General features: G+C 36.9%; 6 protein-coding genes across 7 annotated transcripts; 2 read left to right on the forward strand and 4 right to left on the reverse strand.

The window, feature by feature from the left end:
- The first annotated feature begins 49 nt into the window (after window positions 1–49).
- Window positions 50–2194, forward strand: LOC107412225 (probable prefoldin subunit 4). The gene is made up of 3 exons (XM_016019947.3): window positions 50–196; window positions 334–444; window positions 1801–2194. The coding sequence occupies exons 1-3, from the start codon at window positions 188–190 to the stop codon at window positions 2059–2061; spliced, it is 381 nt and encodes a 126-aa protein (XP_015875433.1). The 5' UTR covers window positions 50–187; the 3' UTR covers window positions 2062–2194.
- Window positions 2195–2541: 347 nt separating this feature from the next.
- Window positions 2542–3752, reverse strand: LOC107412224 (PRA1 family protein E). Its single transcript, XM_016019946.4, has one exon. The coding sequence runs from the start codon at window positions 3490–3492 to the stop codon at window positions 2872–2874; it is 621 nt and encodes a 206-aa protein (XP_015875432.2). The 5' UTR covers window positions 3493–3752; the 3' UTR covers window positions 2542–2871.
- Window positions 3753–4105: 353 nt separating this feature from the next.
- On the reverse strand, window positions 4106–10413 carry LOC107412234 (uncharacterized). Of its 2 annotated transcripts, XM_016019960.4 has the most exons (13): window positions 10093–10407; window positions 9851–9913; window positions 9544–9714; window positions 8384–8515; window positions 7751–7890; window positions 7324–7410; window positions 6903–7028; window positions 6480–6632; window positions 5756–5827; window positions 5116–5217; window positions 4840–5010; window positions 4660–4739; window positions 4106–4489 (listed from the first exon to the last, which is right to left on the reverse strand). In XM_016019960.4, the coding sequence occupies exons 1-13, from the start codon at window positions 10127–10129 to the stop codon at window positions 4423–4425; spliced, it is 1401 nt and encodes a 466-aa protein (XP_015875446.3). In that variant the 5' UTR covers window positions 10130–10407; the 3' UTR covers window positions 4106–4422. The 2 variants fall into 2 exon arrangements, 1 of the variants encoding a protein (XP_015875446.3); XR_003054922.3 differs by lacking the exon at window positions 4106–4489 and having other exon boundaries at window positions 4840–5036; window positions 10093–10413.
- Window positions 10414–11539: 1126 nt separating this feature from the next.
- Window positions 11540–12980, reverse strand: LOC107412235 (uncharacterized). The gene is made up of 2 exons (XM_016019962.3): window positions 12063–12980; window positions 11540–11950 (listed from the first exon to the last, which is right to left on the reverse strand). The coding sequence occupies exons 1-2, from the start codon at window positions 12568–12570 to the stop codon at window positions 11871–11873; spliced, it is 588 nt and encodes a 195-aa protein (XP_015875448.1). The 5' UTR covers window positions 12571–12980; the 3' UTR covers window positions 11540–11870.
- Window positions 12981–13376: 396 nt separating this feature from the next.
- LOC107412226 (receptor-like protein kinase ANXUR2) lies at window positions 13377–16811 on the forward strand. Its single transcript, XM_016019948.4, has one exon. It carries the CDS (start codon window positions 13956–13958, stop codon window positions 16533–16535), a length of 2580 nt encoding a protein of 859 aa, XP_015875434.2. The 5' UTR covers window positions 13377–13955; the 3' UTR covers window positions 16536–16811.
- A 121-nt stretch (window positions 16812–16932) lies between these two features.
- On the reverse strand, window positions 16933–18867 carry LOC107412227 (small ribosomal subunit protein uS19x). The gene is made up of 4 exons (XM_016019950.4): window positions 18705–18867; window positions 18306–18457; window positions 18140–18197; window positions 16933–17448 (listed from the first exon to the last, which is right to left on the reverse strand). Exons 1-4 carry the CDS (start codon window positions 18705–18707, stop codon window positions 17200–17202), a joined length of 462 nt encoding a protein of 153 aa, XP_015875436.1. The 5' UTR covers window positions 18708–18867; the 3' UTR covers window positions 16933–17199.
- Between the last annotated feature and the right edge of the window lie 526 nt (window positions 18868–19393).

Genomic DNA, 19393 nt, shown 5'->3' on the forward strand with positions numbered 1-19393 from the left:
AATAGTTGACTTGACAGAGAAATGAGGGCTATTTCAGTCATATGGTAAACGACCCAGTTCCATGCCATCGCTAACCCGATATAAATATCAAAATACCTGCACTGTCCACTAGCTACTTTTACGGTCATCGAGCTCCTTTGTATTTGTGTTTCTTTTTTCCTCTCTTGCTACAGAAATCGAATCGAACATGCAACAGGTAAAATTCAAACCCTAATATTTCATTCGCATATTTTTTTTTTTTTTTATTTCCTTCTGATTGCTCTCTCTATCTTAGTAAATATTTAGTTAAAAAAAAATTTTATCTTAATTTTTTTAAAAATTTGTTGGGCGAAGGGTGGAGTATCTGAAACGGAGGTAACTTGGGAGGACCAGCAAAATATAAACAAATTTGGACGACTCAATAACCGGTTTCACGAGCTCGAGGACGAGATCAAAATTGCCAAGGTATTTTCTTGTATAAGTATATATGGATTAATGGATGGATTCTAATTTTTGTTTGCAATTTTTTTCTCCCTTGTTCAAAGAAAAAATGTTGGGTTACAGGTTTAAAAATTAATAATGTTGGATTATTTGAAGTGGGTTTCGATATTCGGGAAAATTGAAATAAACCCAGCTCAATTTTTTGGTTTGTTCTATGGGATTACGTGTGAAATTTTGGCCTTCTTGTTCTTCAGTGTTTTTGGACTGAGTTTTTAGAAGTTACAACGTTCTATATTGTGAAATAAGGTATTCAGCTCAGATTCTGTCTTGGATTTTGATAGACTATTTGTTGTTGTTCCTGGAGTGCTCTTCTTTAAACTATATTGAATTTCTAAGTTCTCCACAGCAATTTTGAAACCGATTAAGCTTTGATATTGCTGCAACTTTTGCAAATTTTGACCTCAGCAAAATGAGTGAGTCAGGTGCAATTAGGGTAATAAAAGAAGATGAAACGGAAAAACTCATTTTCTTACAATGAGTTTGGTTCCTGGTAAGTGCTAAATGAATATACTAATTTAGTGAAGTAGATTTAAATGGTTGTATTGGCACATAATTCTTGTAGAAATCAATATAGAGCGGAAGTTTAGGAAATGCTAGAGCAGAGCTTGAAAAGAATGTAAAGACTGTAGGAGATTAAAAGTGGCGAGGAGGAGTTTGGGAGACATTTTCCTGAGTACAACATAGATCATTTCTCTATGAAGCCAAGGCTGGTTTAATCTCTTGCTTAGAGGAGTTCTATCACAGAAATAATGTTACATGGGAAAAGATTGCTTGGATAAAGTTAAAATAAATTCTTATTTGGAGCTTGCTTTAGGGAGCTGAGTCACTATTGTCAGATTTCATTCTTTGTTCTTCTACTGTCTTGGGCTCTCAGCTATTCATTACTTGGGAATGCTTATAAGTTGTATTTATGTATTTATTTGTTGTACTTTTGTGTATTTGTTAGGGTCATTCCACTTGGTATGCATTTGTGCGTTCTCCCCTAGATCTTTGCTCATGTTAGATTTATGTAGACGCCGTTAAAATTTGATGATAGTAAGTATTTAGAAACCTTAATCCATCTCCTTTCATTTTTGCCTGAGTTTTTTAGTTGTATGCTTAATTCTTCCATCTTTCTCTTTCTAGATTATAAATGCATTCTGTATTCTGTCTCTTGATCGATATTCTAAGTTCTTAATACGATTTCATGTCAAAGCTTTTTACTTTCTCTATATCCTGACATTTTCCCTATACAAGTTTCATAATTGTCGTGTTTTTTAAACTGTTGTTACTCCACCAGAAGAAGGGGTGTCTTATAGATGGTCTGTCTGTCTTCTTCAGGAATCAAATGACAATCTGGAAGATGCTGGCAATGAGTTGATTCTTACAGATGAGGATGTGGTTCGATTTCAAATAGGGGAAGTCTTTGCCCATGTACCTAAAGAAGAGGTTGAGGATAGGATTGAAAAGATGAAAGAGGTGACTAGCAAAAAGCTGGAAGATCTTGAAGAAGAGAAGGAATCTGTACTTGCACAAATGGCCGAGTTGAAGAAAATTTTGTATGGAAAGTTCAAGGACTCCATAAATCTAGAGGAGGATTAATATTCCATAAGATTATCGCTTTTCTGTAGTTTATTTTCCCTCATGGTTTGTTGTTGATATGGTTTTTCCTTGCTGCCATGTTGTTCGTACAAGAGATTGTTTTTGAAATGCAAGAGAACGTTTGCTCCGTCAACTTGCTAGACTGCTAGTTGCCATTGATCATTAGACAGTCGATTCAACATATTTTATGCGATTCCGGTGCATGTTTCACATGAACTTCCGTATGTTTAAATATGGACTGGTTTAATAAACAGTCCTTCGGAAGAGGAATAAGCTCATGAATCAACTTATGCTTTTTTTTGGTCAAAAAATAATAAAAATAATTGGTTCACAAATAGTTGAATAAGCATGACATTATTTGCACTAAATGCGCATAAACAGAGACTGAGAAATGTTATGGCTGAAACTTGAAAGTACAGACGACACAAGACAAAGTTGAATTTGATAAATAATCTTCCCTATTCATACTGACAAAATAAATGAATATAACCAAAATTCTATAGATTCACAAAAGAGCAAAGAAAAATAATAGCACAACCATGTGTTCGGAAGACAAGAGGGTAAAACACCAAAACCCAACCCAACTCACTAAATAATCGAAACACTGAAAGGGTAAAGATAAAGAATTCTACTTTCTCCAAAGTTCAAACCAACAATAACATTAATAACCAAAAAAACACCGCCTTTGACAAAAGTCCGGCAAAGACCCACTTCAGATCGAACTTCCAAGAACCCATTTTTGCCTCTGAATCCTCCTTGAAAAAAGACCCGAATTCTCTACGAACTAAATAAAAGCAACGCACACAAAATTCAAATTCGAGTATAAGTCGGTTGCAGTGGCTGACTCCCGACGACCGAGAGCAACCCACCTTCGGCGGCACTCTCTTCGTCGAGAAACAAGTCCTCTGTCGCTCGAAAAGCCGCGTGCAATCCAACAAACACCACCCCAATTATCAAAGACACCAACACATTCAAACCCACATCTGTAAGAACCAGAGCAACAATCGTCACCACACTCAGCACTAATAGCACGACTCTGTCATCCAACGTACGGTTGAATACCACAATGGGTCCATCGCGAAAGAAGTAGAGGAAGAACCACCCGATGAATATTACCAAGAAGACGATCATCGAAATGGGGTGCCACAGTAGGCCAAGGAAGACGATGATGAGCATTATCATGGCGTAGTTGATTCTAAAGTAGTTGACATTCCATCTGATGCGGTTCATGGCTTCGTTATAGTTGTAAGGACGAGAGAAGGAGGAGAATTGGAAGAGCTCGCTCCATGGACGGCTAGTGGCGATCACGGACTCGGTCGTTCTCCTGGCGCGAGCAATGAACGAGACCTCCGGAGAGGTAGGCGATGTTTGTCCGCCTGGTGAGGTGGCCGCCGGGATGGTGCCGTAACCGGAGGGTGATTTTGCTGACATTGTTGTGGATTTTTCTTGACCCTAGCCCTAGATCTCTCCCAATAAGAATGAGGAAACCTAACCCTAGATCAATTGGGAGATTGATCTAGGATTCTGGAGATTGGAAATCCTCAAACTCCCAAAACAGGAATGGGGTTTTTTAAAGGAGAAAAGGAAATCGCTGGAAAAGTTCTCAATTTTCCTTTTTTTTTTTTCTTTTTTTTTTTTTTTTCCATGATAATTTAGCCTAAAAGGGAGCAAGCTCGATTGGATATTTTATTTTTCTCCGAAGAATCTTTGTTTATTTATTTATTTATTTTTAAATAAATACCAAGCTTGTGGAAATGTACCTCGATTTTGGATTAATAACAATGGAGCCCCAAGTCTAACCAAGGTCCCCAACTCAAAACCCAAAAAAGGAACTTTATTTGTTCTTATCTGCCTAAAAAAATTTTCAAATTGTTTTATTTATCCATCCCCTTTTTTAAAATTTAAAAATTTAAGAAATTATTAGATTTAAAAATACAAATCTTTTGTTAAGATTTCTTAGTTGAAAAATGTTTTTGCTTGGACCAGACGTGGGTAGTGAAGACATGCAACCAAATAAAAACAATACCAATACCAATACCAAATAAATACATAAAAACAACTTTTCTATTAATCTACTATAATTGCAATTGCCAGTTAATGCATTTTTGCTGTTACGTTTTGCGCATGGATTTTCCCACCAAAGAAAGAACATAGCAAGGGTAAAAGACAAACAAACACAAAACATATGAATAACTCTTGGCAAATATCTGACAAAATTGTTAGTGACAACATCGAACAACGTCACCCCAATTCTCTTAGTTTAAGCTTCAAGACTTAACTTCATTCACTCCCCACCGTCCTATTGTTTCGTAATGTAACACCCAAAAAGACAAAGCCGCCTTAGTCTTAACACGGTCGCCATCAGGATGCAGACTTTGATTTTTCCTTATCAGTACCATGGAATTTTCTACCAGCTTCAACAGCTTCCCTATTATACAAACAGTGAAAGTCGTTAGACTACATCCAATAGAATGCAGATCAAGGTTTAGTCCACATAACCACAAGAAGACTGCAAATGTAATGTATATAGACATGGCCATCCCAAAATGAAGAGTTAGAAGAAAGGACAAGCAGAAAAGAGGTGCTTCTGATCAGTACCTGAAAGCATCTACTAGCTCCTTATTTTCAGGGCTGAGCTTCACGCCCTCATAAAAGGAGTTGGCGGCTTCATCAAACTTCTGTAATAAAGACAGCAACCAAATGATACTAAACAATATGAACTACTTTAAGTTTCGTTTGCAACACTATAATCTAGAAGAATGGAACTTTAGAGCATGCCTGCAGTAAACGCAATGCTGCACCTTCGCGATAGCAAGCTTTTGCCCAGTCTGGTCTTAATGCTCTGCAGGCCTTCGCATCAGCTAAGGCATGCTCAGCTTGACCAAGACGGATCCAGCAAAGGCTCCGGTTGGAAAGCAATGTAGCATCAGTGGGGTCAAAATCAATTGCCTGTACATGCACGACCAGACATTGAACTTTAGAGAAATCATAAACCTAAATCAGAATAAGGAAAAGGTAAAATAGCAAACAACAAGGAACTGACAAAGAAAATACCTGTGTATAAGCATTGATAGCCATATGATAATCCTTTTGCTTGAAAGCATCATCTCCTCTTGATTTTGCTTCTGCAGCTTTCTTCTTTGCTTCAGGTGTTACCTAATAAGTAGTTGCAAATTCATTATGATTACAAACATACACAATTTTTATATCATATTTCCTAATGATTTTACGCACAAATCAATATGCATGACAATCATTTGTACCCTACAAATAAAGAAAAGTACTAAACTGGTCTCCTCTACTTCTGTCTAAAGACTCAAAATCATAAAGAATGTACTAAAAGCACATGGCCATGCTGTGACAAACGCCTCTTTCCCACCCTGCCTAGTTTTCCTGATTAACACTAGAAAAACCCATGCTTTGAACTTCCAAGAAACCAAGCTACAAAGTAAAAAATAATTGGATTCATATGGTCTTAGTCTTTTAGTAGGACAAATGGTAAAACAAGTTAAACAAGAGTCTGAATTGCATTAATGGTTATATGGCTATGAATTACGATTACAAATAGTTAATTCTATAAATGACATTGCTATATCAAACAATAGTTCCATGCTAAGCAACAAAGGATACTAATAAGAAATATTACAGAAGCAGTGCTTAATCAGCAAGTTAAATTACAGGGTTAAAACAACACCTCAGGGAGATCTTGCTTTGGTACTGTACAGTCCTTTGATGCATTACCTTCCTTCAGATTTCTCATGCCTTCCTGCAAAATTTTCTCTTGAATGTAAAGAATCTTTGGTAGCTTCTAAATTAGCAGCAAAAATAGGAAAATCTAATTGCCAATGGTTACATTCCAATTTGCTTCAACTTAACACCAAGTAGTGGTTGTACTGCACTGCTACAATGATCTTTAGAATAGATAATAATATTTAATAATTTTGTGGAGTTTTATTCTGATTCCATATACAGCTGTCTATACATTTTGTTTCTTTGGTAATCTTACCCTTTTATTATCACCTACTAATTTAGTGTGAATACCTCCTCCCTTCGCTCTGTAAATTTTCCTTTTTCATAGCTATAAATGACTTTACTTTTAGTACAAAAAAGAAATATTCCATTAATAAGGATTTAAGACAGCCCTAAATACATGTTGAGTGCAGATAAACTGCAAGAACTTTGCATTCTAATGAAAAATAGATATGGAAAACATGCATTTATAACATGCTTACAGTGCTTTTCCCAATAAAACTATTTTACTGGAAAATTCCAGTTAGTTATATAAACAATACGTTACAGAACCTAAGCCAGGAAACCGTAATAGGGTACAAAAATATTTGCCCTCTAATATAAAAAAGTTGGGATGATTGCCCCCTGACTGGTAACAAATGCAAAAGAGAATTTCAAGATCTTAGTACCTGTTGTTTGCTTGCTTCAGACTGCATATACTCGATGATGCCATCAACTGTCCATTTCGGTATGCTTTCATCCTTTGATGTCAGCGGAAGCAGAATCTCAACAGCACCACGATTGCCTCTTGCAGCTGCAACAAGTATAGGCTTCATGCCATCCTGTCATAGAACCACCATTTATTTATTTAATAAATGAACTTGATTAACTTTAATTTGAGACAAAAGTTCACATGCAGCAGTTTTTATCTAAGAAAAGGCAAGAAATGCCGAAAACAATAATAAAAAAATAATAACAATAATAATAAACCTCCCAAATTGAGATTCTTATCTAAGAAAATGTCTCCTGGACTCATAATGATGAATGTGTAGAGGTAAACAAAAACTGACAAGAAACTTATTATTCTTCACAAGTCACAGTGTTAGCTTAACCTCGTCAGTAACGTTTGGATCAGCTCCAACATTTAACAAACAGTTTATGATTTCTACACTGCCACTGTCAGCAGCTATGTGCAAAGGGGTTGCTCCACCAGCATTAACATTCACTTTAGCACCTGCCTGTACATCATAAAATGAAAAAAATTAATTAATTAAAAATATTAAAATAATAAATAAGCTTTCTGCTGATGAATGAAAATATGCAAAGGCATTAAAATCAGTGGACAAAGAAAGAACTATTTTCACCTCATAAGTTATAAAAGGATGTAAACCCCTGCAGCTTTTCTATGCAGATATGTATATTTGTGTGCGTGTGTGTGTGTGTTTTTGTGGGGTAAGATGTGTGTAGAAACCATTTGCATGGCACTTGCAAACTTTAAATTCATTAATCGGAAGATTAAGAAAAGGACAGAACCTGAATCAATAACTCTAGGCATGCCAGTGAACCAGCCGCCACAGATGACAACAGAGGAGTGATACCATCGTCAGTTTCAGCATTAGGCTGCAAAACAATAATCCCAAGTTAACAAACAAGCCTCAGACTTCAGTGGAAAGGTAAAATTTGTTTTTCTAATATTATTCCACAGCCAAAAAGCAAATGCCTGTGATCAATATGAGGGAACCCCATCAACCAAGGAAAATATGATTCCTTAAAAATGTCCCTTAACCGGTACAAGAGGATGAGAAAATTGCTTTCAAATACAAAAAATGAAAAGAAGAGATTCCTACAAAAGAGGCACTTTGACTAAAGCACCCCAAATTATATATGCACGCAACTTAAAGAAATAATTTCACCATAGAGAAAATTTAAACAACAGAAAAACAACAAATTACAAGCTCACATTAGCGTGGTGTTCTAACAGAACTTTAACAGAATCTTGTTGGACATGACCAGCTGCCCAAATTAGAGGAGTACCAGCATCACTTTGTGAATCAACATCAACACCTTTGGATATTAAATATCTCAGCAGCTCAATATCCCCTGCAACAACCAAAAATTAAATCAGAACTCAAAATTCGATTATAAATTTCGGTAACACTATCACACTTCTTCAATCATGTTACATTCAAGAATAAATCCTGCAACTAGACCAAACAGTCATAGGGGTGAGGTCAAGAAAAATAGAAATATAGATGATTCAGCAGTAATAGCAACAAAATTTTCTCTAAAACTTGAAGGCATAGTTTTGAGGCCTAAGAAGTCAAAGTCACCATGAACAAACACAAGAACACGGATTCAGCTCGTACAAACACATTTAGAACCAAAAGCAGTGAGACATAACTCAGTCACCCCTGAGATGTTTCAGAGGAAGAAACAAAGAAAAAGATTCACCAATTACTAGATAGGGAAGTGACACAATCAAAAACAAGAAAACTCCACAAAATATGCCATAAACTTACAGGCACAACCATCCATCCAAATATAAGATATGAAAAGAAAAGGCAAGACAAAGTAGGAAAATCAAAAGGCATACCTATCCCTGCAGCATGGTGTAGTGCTGTGGCCCCTAACTCACTGGGTATATTAGGATCAGCACCATGCTCGACAAGGAATTTTGCAGTCCCAGTATGTCCTTGTCGAGCAGCATGAAGAACAGGAGTCTCACCTGCATATGAATGTGAAATTTCAAGTCATGTGCCACTTATTATTCCGGCTATTGTAATCACTTTAGCAAGAGAGCAATGAATTCAAGCTTAAACCGTGCACAGTTTTAGACGAAATATGAACATGAATGTCAGCCATACATAAAACTGACACTTTACATACATACAGATAAATGCATAATACATGAAGGCATAGCGACTTTATGACAACAAATGACAATGATTATGAAACAGAATGTGCATTTGGGCCTCTTGATAATGATTATGAAACTTCAATCTATGGTTATATAACCAACTCAATCTGACAAAAAGACTCATAAAGATGAAAACAAAAGGAATGTCCATACCACATGATGACATTATAATATTGGTAAAAGATTTGCTGATTATAAAACCTTAGTCAGACCCGCTGTTGTTTGTTTCACCAATTACGGTGGTAGCATTACCTAAGATAGGTAGAATTGAAGCATTACTAGTTTCTTTATGTTATTTCAAAGTAACAAGGCATGTCCACAACCTCATAAATGTAAGTTGGAGTCATTAGTTTGATTGAAGGTCAATCATTCTTATTTACTACTTCTATGATCATCCTCACCAACATTTTAATTTGTATGTTTGGTTGCTGTGTTGTCTAGTTATTTATAAAGGTCAAGGCACATGAAAAATTACTAATTCTAAATGTAGCAAAATGCAATCTTATTATGCTGGCTATCCAGCTTTAAAGAAAAAGGAAAAACCCAATCATACAAAAGACTTGAAACATCTTAAATTATAGTACATAGAATATTATTCTTATTTCTCGTCTTCCATTACAGCCTATACACAAAACATTGGAAATATTTTCTCCAAATCATGAAACCCACCAAGACAAACAGAATATACGACCATTCATCACCAATGACTAACTCAAAACACTATAAAACACTATAATTGCATTCCAATCAGAAATCCAAAACAAAATCATCCACAATACTGAAGAGAGCATGAATAAAATATTAAAATCGGACAACATATAGCATCAAGTGTATACCATCTTCGTCTTTTGTATCAACGTCGAGTTTCAATTCCTCCAATAAGTACTTGCACACCTCAGTCTTGCCCTCTCTTGCAGCAAAATGAAGAGCCCCACGTTTGTTAGCATCCTTGATATCAGCTATTGTTTTGGCCAATCCCTTCCCTTCATCAAGCTGCCCCGCCAACTCTACTCGGAAGCAAAATCCAAATAAAACCCAAAATAAAAATCATAAATTTCCAAATACAAAGAGGGGTTGGAGAAGAACTCAATTCAAGATCAGTCCAAAATAATAAGTAGAAAAGGAGGGATAGCGTTAACCTACTCTTTAAGAGGTTAAGATTTCCTGTGCAAGCGGCATTTAGAAATTGTTGAACTTTCTGCCTCACTATACAACAAAATAACCAATTATTAGTATTGACAGTAAGCAGAATGGGCATTTTAATATATGCATATATAAAAACTATAAGAAATCAAAAGTATCGAGCTTTTGGTCTTAAGCCATGAGAAACATAGAAAAAACGAAAAAGGGTATGCAAAATAGATTGAGATAGATAGATAGAAGACCTGCAAGGGCAGTAGAAGCATCAGCATCACGGGCCATGATAACGGTAAGCACTAAAATAAATAAATAAAGAAGCAGAAGAAGCCTGTTGGTTGTTGTAAAGCAGAAGAAAAAGAATTTTAGTTTGAGAAAGAGAACTCCCACTCCCTGCGGCAACCACCAGCTGTCTCCGAGACACAGGGGACAACGCAGCCAACAAATAAATAGAAGCTTCGGGTCTTAAAGAGGTCGGAGGCTGAGGTACTACAGATTTAAGAAAAAGAAAAACCAACAAACAATAAATGGGTTTTTATTATTATTATTGTAAAATAAAAAATAATATTTTTAGTCTTATTATAGTAGTGAGACAGATTAATCGAAACACGGCTTAAGAAAATAAACCCCGAAAGAAAGTTTCCAGCAAAACGCGGAAACAAAAGGTAAAATTAAAACCGAGTAAATTTTTTTTCTCTAGTCAAAAAATTTTAAAAAAACAAAAAAGTATAAATTTTTCTCTTTTTTGCGGAGTAATACTTTTTTAAATGAATTTCCAATTTCTCTACGCTTTAATTGTTTATTTACATTTTTTAACTTGTGAACTACATTTATTTACCAAAAGATAAAAATAACTTTAAACTACATCAAGATTCCACTTGTTTTGCTGGGTGGACACGCAACATTCATATTCTTAGAAGATATGAGTTAAGGGCAAATCTGAAATATTCGTGAGTACTAAAAGGAATTTGAGCAAACATATATTAATTAAGGAATCAAAAGATGTACCAAGTAAAATTGTATAGATGAACTTTGAATGAATAAAACTCTAATATGTGTATCTACATGTAGTTCTAACAATCAATAAAACCTGAATAAGTGCAAAAGTTCCATGTTATACAAATTTTTTTTTTTTTCTAGGTTTATGCTAAGCTTAAGAGAGAAATACAGATGATAGTTCAAAATCCTTATTGTTAATCTTTTTGGCTTTTGTAAGGTAATTAGAAGAATAAAATGTTGGTTTTTCATAATGCTTTGAGCGTTTACGTGGAAAAATAGAATTAAGTTTTATTCCAATAATGATATTCAATTAATCACAATGGTGGGAGGGCTACAGTCCCATAAAAACAAGGCCCGCATGATAATGTATCCAGTAGTCCATCACAGTTATACTGCAAACGGTGCAACCTAGCTATAAGTTATGTATGCACTTGAAAATTGAATAGCATAATATAAGATATACTATAGGCAACTTGATGAATCTAAAAATCTTTAGAAGACCCTTTTTCCTTCATGGTGGATCTCGGGTATAAAAATGCATGCCACACAAAATTTTGGTTCTTTAGACATGTATATGCTGTGCCAATGAGAAATTAAGATTGAAAATGGTTTTTTCCTTGCCCAAAAAAAAAAAAAATTAAATAAATAGAAAATAGAAAATAGAAAAGAAAAGAAATAAAAAAAAAAAAAAGAGTATGTTAAAAGCATATAAATCCTATAACCAAAGTTCTCATGCAACATTCCCAGTGGACTCCTTTGGCCCTAAGAAATAAACATATACCCCCGATAAACACATTTTAAGCCGCCCACCGATTTTTTGTTGGCAACTACTACAGCAGTACCGGCGACCAACATTACAAATATTTAATACCCAGAAAAAAAAAAAAATCCTAATTAAACTTTCATTAGCCAACCCTCTCTCTCTCTCTCTCTCTCTCTCCCTCTCTTTCTTTTTTTTTTAATTAATTAATTATTATTATTATTTCTTTATCTAGTATTCCCTGTACAAAGCCACCCCACATCTCTCTCAGTATGACTGCATCAATGAACAGGCAACCGCTTGAGCCCAATGCCTCAACTTTGTCTTCACTTGTTGAGGATCATCACCTGCATGCATGCATGCAAAAACCCACATTAACCCCCCCACAGTAAAAAATAAAAAAATTATAATAACCATGCAAATTCACTACAGTAGAATTGTATAGTATTCAATGATTACCTGGACTGCAAATCTTCCATGATTCGGATTCGCTCTTGGGGCTTTCGAAAGACGAAGACCGTTCACCAAGCGACGACGTGGACTTACGGCTCTGCGGAGTGGAAACCGGACTAGGTGAGATCTGCCGGTTGACGGCGAAGTAAAGGTCAAGAGCCGGTAGAGTACTGCAAAGCCTTTGACCATCTTCCTCATTGAACCCAAACCCAAGCTCTATACACCCTTTAAGTTCATGCAAGTCCTCATCGGTAAGGTCGTCGGAATCGGAGATACCGCGTTTCCGACGCTCTTGCCTGAGGATCTGCCGCCGGCGCCTTTCCCATGCAATGTCACGTGGGGTCTCGCACATTGACAGCTGCTTGGACAAACGCTTGTGGCTTTTCAACCTGGGAGGAGCCAACGGCATGTGCTGCAGCTCCTCTTCTGAATCCAAATTGCTCGACGATTGCGACGACAGCGACACTTCCTTCTCCTGTACTTGCGGGTCGTGACGACGTTCCATTTCCGTCATTGAAATTATCTTATCTTATCTTATTAGTGGCGGTGGTAGAGGTGGCTGTGGCGGCGGCGATGAGAAAGCCGCCCCCACGAGCCTAAACGTCGACGTTTTCGCCCCACTCGAAAAGAAAAAGGATGGCTTTTTTTTTTTTTTGGAGACTTGGAAAATGTAAGATCGGTGAGGGAGATGGAGAGAAAGAAATTAGATTAATAAAAAAAGTGGGGAATAATTTTTTTTTTTTTTTTGGGTGTTTATTGAGTTTAGGAATATGATATGATGGAAAGACCAAATAGATAAGCCCTGTCTGGCTGAACACCATAAAGAGCTTCAGAAAAGAAGGTCTTTAATGGAAGGTGGTGGTGGAGACCATCCGTTGGGGCTCATCTCTTCCTATTCCCACCATTCATTTGTAACTGCCTCTGTTCTTCTCTACTCAACCATCCCCACGTTAATTTTAGACCCACTTTTTGTTTTTAATTCACCAATTTTTAGAATTTGTTACTCTCTTTTTTTATTTTTGGTAACCTTTTTTTTTTATTATTATTATTGTTGTTCATTCTATAGAACCTTCCTTTTTCCTAATTCCTTTTTTGATGTAATAATACATTTCACTTCCAATTCAGAAATTGTTTTTTGTTTCCATCACTGCAACTTTTAGCGATTTTGTTCTGTAATTGCTTTATTTTATTTTTATTTTATTATTTTTCTTTTTTGGGTCTCTCTTCTTCTACTCGATCATTTCCTAAATCATAGGAAACAATAAAAATTTCTAAATTTAGCTTTTTTATTATTTTCTTTTTCCGGCTTGTAAATAGAAATTATGCAAAAACCGCATTTTAGATGTTAAGAGCCAATCAAAATATACACAATACACAACGATTCTTTCTCTCAATCATCGGTTTCAAACTGATTTTAATGATCCATGTTTTCTCTTAGGCTTTTGGACTGACCCGACCCAACAATGGTGACCCAGAAAAACAAATCAGCAATCAAAAACAAAGGTTTGAGATATTCCACTTTTACAAACTAGAAACATAATAAGTCATCTTCCTCTTTTCATTTTTCGCCTGGTCTGGTCCTTTTGTGATCCAGATAAGGCTGTTAACTCTCTGAGTCTCCAGGGTTGATTAAGCATGGTTATACCTAAGTAACACCACCACAACAGGACCAACCCCAAGAAAATCAACAACAAAGGAAAAATACAAGAAAAAAAAAAAAAAAAAAAAAAAGGGAAAAAAGCAAAAACAAAACTAGAACCAGAGGAAACCATTTTGTTATTCTGGCGTACAGGAAAACTTTTTTTCTTAGAACACCTTGAAATTCTTGATCACCACCTTCCTTTGGTTTTCCTGTACGTCATTTGTGGAATTTCTCTTCCCATTTCTTTCTGGTCAGCCATGTACATTAAAACGCAGAAGCTGTTTTACCTTGTTTTTCTATCTTTGGTGTCCAATGCCATCCATGGCACGAGTTTAGATTCGGTGGACTCATTGATCCTTGGTTGTGGCACAGAGAGTGAAGCCAAAGATGCAGATGGTAGGAAATGGGAACCGGATGCCAAATTCATCACCGGAGGCAATTCAGCTTCTGTTAGAGCCCAATTCCAAGACCCTTCTCTGCTTTCAGAGACTCCATACATGACAGCAAGAATTTTCACCTCAAAAGCAACATACAAGCTCTCTGTGAAACCTGACCAACGGTATTTTCTTAGGCTCCATTTTTACCCTGCGGTGTACGGAAGCAACAATGCTGAAGAGGCATTTTTCAATGTGATGGCCAACGATCTCACTCTCATGAAAAATTTCAGCGCTTCCTTAACTTGTAAAGCACTTACACAATCCTACATCATTAGGGAATACTCCTTGGTGCCTCCCACTTCAGATTCTCTGATTGTCACATTTGAGCCTGTTGTCGGTTTTGCATTTGTCAATGGGATTGAGTTGATTCCAATGGCAGCCGACATGTTCGACACGGTGACAATGGTTGGGTTCTCAGACCAGGCCATTGATGCCAAGAGCTCAAATATGCAGACGATGTATAGACTAAACGTTGGTGGGCAATTTATCTCACCAAACAATGACTCTGGTCTCACCAGGACATGGTATGATGACTTGCCTTACATGTTTGGGGCTCAATCTGGGGTCACCAATCAGGCCAATGCCAACTCCAAAATCGATTACCAAAACGTGCCGAAGTATGTGGCTCCGGTAGATGTTTACAGCACGGCAAGATCAATGGGAAATTCAAAGGCAATCAACCAGAATTACAATCTCACATGGGTTTTCCAGCAGATTGATCCAAACTACATGTACCTTGTGAGGTTGCATTTCTGTGACTTTTACAACACCAAACCCAACCAGATAGTCTTCAATATCTACATCAACAATCAAACTGCACAGCGAGAGGCAGATGTGATTGCCTGGTCAGGAGGAAAGGGGGTGCCAACGTACAAAGATTATGTGGTTTATGTTGTAGATGGGAAAGGGGATGAGGAGCTTTGGTTGGCCATGAACCCTGCAAAGGAAACACAGCCTGAATTCTACGATGCACTCCTTAATGGAATAGAAATATTTAAGCTTGATATGAAAAAGAGCTTGGCAGGACCCAATCCTCAGCCTTCGGATATGTTCATCAAGAATGAGCAACAACAGAAAAGTTTTCAAACTGAAACCACATCCAAGGCTCATGTGATCGGTGGAGCTGCTGGAGGAGCTGCAGCCGTTGGAATAATGGCTGCATTGTGCATTGCTGTCTACAATCGGAAGAAAAAAGAACCCGGAACGGATTCACAAACTTCGAGCTGGCTTCCTCTCTATGGGAATTCCCATACCAGTGGCACTAGATCAACAATCTCAGGGAAGAGCAATGCTAGTACCCACCTCTCTTCAGCAGCTCAGGGTCGTTGCCGGCGTTTCAGCTTTGCGGAGATGAAACATGCTACTAAGAACTTTGATGAGTCGAATGTCATTGGAGTTGGTGGCTTTGGAAAGGTCTACAAGGGAATTGTCGATGGAGGAATGAAAGTTGCCATTAAAAGGTCAAATCCATCTTCAGAACAGGGAGTCAATGAATTCCAGACAGAAATTGAGATGCTTTCAGAGTTAAGACATAAGCACTTGGTCTCTCTGATCGGGTTCTGTGAGGAAGATAGGGAGATGTGTTTGGTTTATGACTACATGGCTCGTGGGACTCTGAGGGAGCATCTTTACAAGTCCAACAAACCTCATCTCACATGGAAGCGAAGGTTGGAAATTTGCATTGGAGCAGCAAAGGGACTTCATTACCTTCACACAGGAGCAAAGTGGACCATCATTCATAGGGATGTCAAAACGACCAACATTCTCTTGGACGAACAATGGGATGCCAAGGTTTCAGATTTCGGACTCTCGAAAACGGGTCCAGACATGAGCAATGGTCATGTTAGTACGGTGGTGAAGGGTAGCTTTGGCTATTTGGATCCTGAATACTTCAAGAGGCAACAACTGACTGAAAAGTCCGATGTTTACTCTTTTGGAGTAGTCCTTTTCGAGGTGTTGTGTGCAAGGCCAGCTCTTAATCCAAGCTTGCCAAAGGAACAAGTTAGTCTTGCAGATTGGGCACTGCATTGCCAAAAGAAAGGAGTACTGGAAGACATTATTGATCCTTACCTTAAGGGTAAAATCAACCCAGAAAGCATGAAGAAGTTCGCAGATACAGCTGAGAAGTGCTTGTCCGAGCACGGAATGGATCGCCCCACTTTGAATGACATATTGTGGAATCTTGAGTTTGCTCTCCAGTTGCAGGACAACATGGAAGGTTCAAGTCATTCTTCTAGGCGCAGCGAAAGCAATCACGACGAAAGTGGTTCAAGAAACCAAAATGCTGCCTCGCATTACAGTAACCAAAGCCATGGAAGTGCAAGTGAGGTGCACGGCGACACCGAAGAGATGAATACTGAGGAAATCTTCTCGCAGATTGTCAATCCAAAAGGACGATGAGAAGAATATGTAGTTGATATTTACATGCCACCTCCAGACAAGGATTAATGGTGAAAGAAAGCCATGAAATTCAAGCAAATAAAACCTGCGCTTCTCAGATTCTTCAGAAGGTGACGCTTTCAATGTTTGTACTTTATATTTGTTTGTTCTTTATTTCTTTCCTTTCTCTATTTTTTTTGTTTTCCTCTTTTAGTATTATTTATCGGACATGATATATGAATATATAGCAAATTGTAATACATTTGAGGATGTTCAGATGGAAACAAGTTTGTTCTACCTTGGTGTGCTATGTGATAAAACATATATTTATATATCTTAACCTTTATTCATAATTGATTAGATTGTTAAATCAGATTCTCCATGTTAATTACAATTATACAAACAAACAAACAAAAAGTAATAAATTAAATTCTCCATTTTACTTCCCGCAGTGGTCTGTAATACCAAGAGGGCAAATCATTATAGGAAGGGATTCTTTTTTAAACATGAAACATTAAACCAACCGCAAAATCTAATTAACTTGTCCAAAAGCAACAGTGAAAAATGTACTCAACTCGTTGAAATTCTACAAACCATTTAACTCGTTCACAAACAACAAATTGCCCATGAGAAAACTAACATCATATCGAAGAAAATACCAAGTACCAAAAGCCAAATAAAATCTTCATTTGAGGGGAATGAATCTGGAAGAGTGGGTAGCACCAATACCAGGCCGACCGTGCTTCACAGGCTTGTATGATATGGAAAACTCAGCAAGATAATGACCAATCATTTCTGGCTTGATCTCAACCTGATTGAAGGTTTTCCCATTGTAAACCCCAATAATGCTCCCAATCATTTCAGGTACAATTATCATGTTTCTAAGGTGAGTCCTCACTGGCTCCGGCTTCTCACCAGGTGGTGCCTCCCTTTTCTGTTACGAATCATAAGCAAAACCCAAATAAATGCCAGTTTAAACTTCACGTGCATGTTTATACCACACAATATACAGTCCGACCAGCAAGCAACCAAAAACTGTCTTCCAGAAAAGCATACCAGTAACAGTTACACTCAACAAAATTTACACTGTTTATTCGATCACCAACATCTTAAGATGGAACAAACTTAAAAAGCTTTCAAAACTTCCGGAACTTAGATCAAAGATCATATTCTGATCTCAAATTTCTAGTTATACTTTTCACGTTAATGCGCCATGATATAGGACACCTATGCATAGGCATCAACCTCTAGCCTTACGAATGTCGCTTTGAATTTAGTACCCATATGTTCTCCCTTTCTCCATCAGTCAAATACAAGGAATCACACAAAGCCTCTTTGTCAATCAAAACAGCTTATATAGTTACAACCCAAAGAGACCAATAGGACTTAATCTGCTCTTAGATAAATTTAGTTTGCACTCCAACACTAAACCAGTAGAAAACTATAAATCCATACAGATCTACCTTAAAAATTTCCACTTAAAAAAAAAAAATGGAACTCTATTTAGAACAATCGCCGAATACACAGTAAGCTTGATAAATAAAACAATTGGTACAAACAGGATGTAAAAAAATTCAGCCAACACGTAAAAGGAATAATAACAGAGAGATAGAAAGAGATCTCACAGCTTTGCGCAGCTTCTTAATCAAAGCCATCGGCTTTCTCTTCAAACCTCTTTGAAACCTAACTCATTCCAATCAACCAAAACAGAGAATTCCCAAATCAAAAACCAAAACCCGAATACAAAAATAAAAACCACACACAAACTCAACTCTGATGGTAAATGTATACCTTCTACGAGCTCTAGCAGTGAAGAGCTTGACGAGCTCATCCGTAGACATATCAAGAAGCGCATCCAAATCGACGCCTCTGAAGCTGAACTTCTTGAACGTCCTCTTCTTCGGCAGCCCTGCAGCAACTGCGACGTCCGTCTCCACATCCGCCTGTCATAAACAAATCCCAAAATCCAACCAAAAATAAAAAATAAAAACCCCATTTTTATTTACCAAACAAATTGGAAAAAAAACCAAAAAGTATATGGTGTTCCGTCAGGGTGGAGAGGAATCGGAATCGGAATTTCAGAAAGATTAAATTTTTCTTTGTCGCAATGTATTTTTTCAGTATACAGCATTTACTCGGAAAAAAATTGGAGGGTGACAATAAGAACAGAATCAAGAACTTCGAACTCACCATTTTCAGTGACAATGGATAACAGCCTCAGTACTCGAAAGAATCGGCGAACAATAGGAAGCGCAGAGGAGGTTGAGAAATTAGGGTTTACGAGGTGTTTGGTGTATATATATGGTATGCAGTACGTACGGATTGCTGGTTATTTGGGTGGCTATAACTGGGTCGGAGTCGGACCAACCTATTGAATATGTGCGGATCGGATTATGGGCTATGGCCCTCATGGATTATTTGATACCGTTTCTCCTTTGATTTTTTATTTTTTATTTTTTTTCTTATTTTGCTGAGATGGGTTTAATTTTAAGTAAATTAAGTTAAACATAAATAAATAATTCATCAAAAACAAGCTATAAAGCTCATAATTTAAAAAATAAATTAAAATTTATTTAGTTTCAGGCTTATCCAAAAGCTGGAGGTTGTTCGGGTATTGGGTAAACCAAGCTACAACCATACATTAGCTGTCTCTATTTCAAGTGTGGCTTTTTATAAATTATTCATCTTTCCTACAAATATAAATCACCTGTTAATTTTATAGTTTTTTTCTTTTATTTGGTCAATTTCGGAAAGTTAATAACAACTATACCCTCTCTTTTGTACTCTTTAGCAATGTTCCTCCTTGGCTATGAATTAAGAACAAAGAGAAAGAATACAAATAGTTAGTTTAAAATCTGTTATTAACCCCAAAAAAAAAA

The sequence above is a fragment of the Ziziphus jujuba genome, chromosome 10, assembly GCF_031755915.1.
Source record: "Ziziphus jujuba cultivar Dongzao chromosome 10, ASM3175591v1".
NCBI lineage: Eukaryota > Viridiplantae > Streptophyta > Magnoliopsida > Rosales > Rhamnaceae > Ziziphus > Ziziphus jujuba.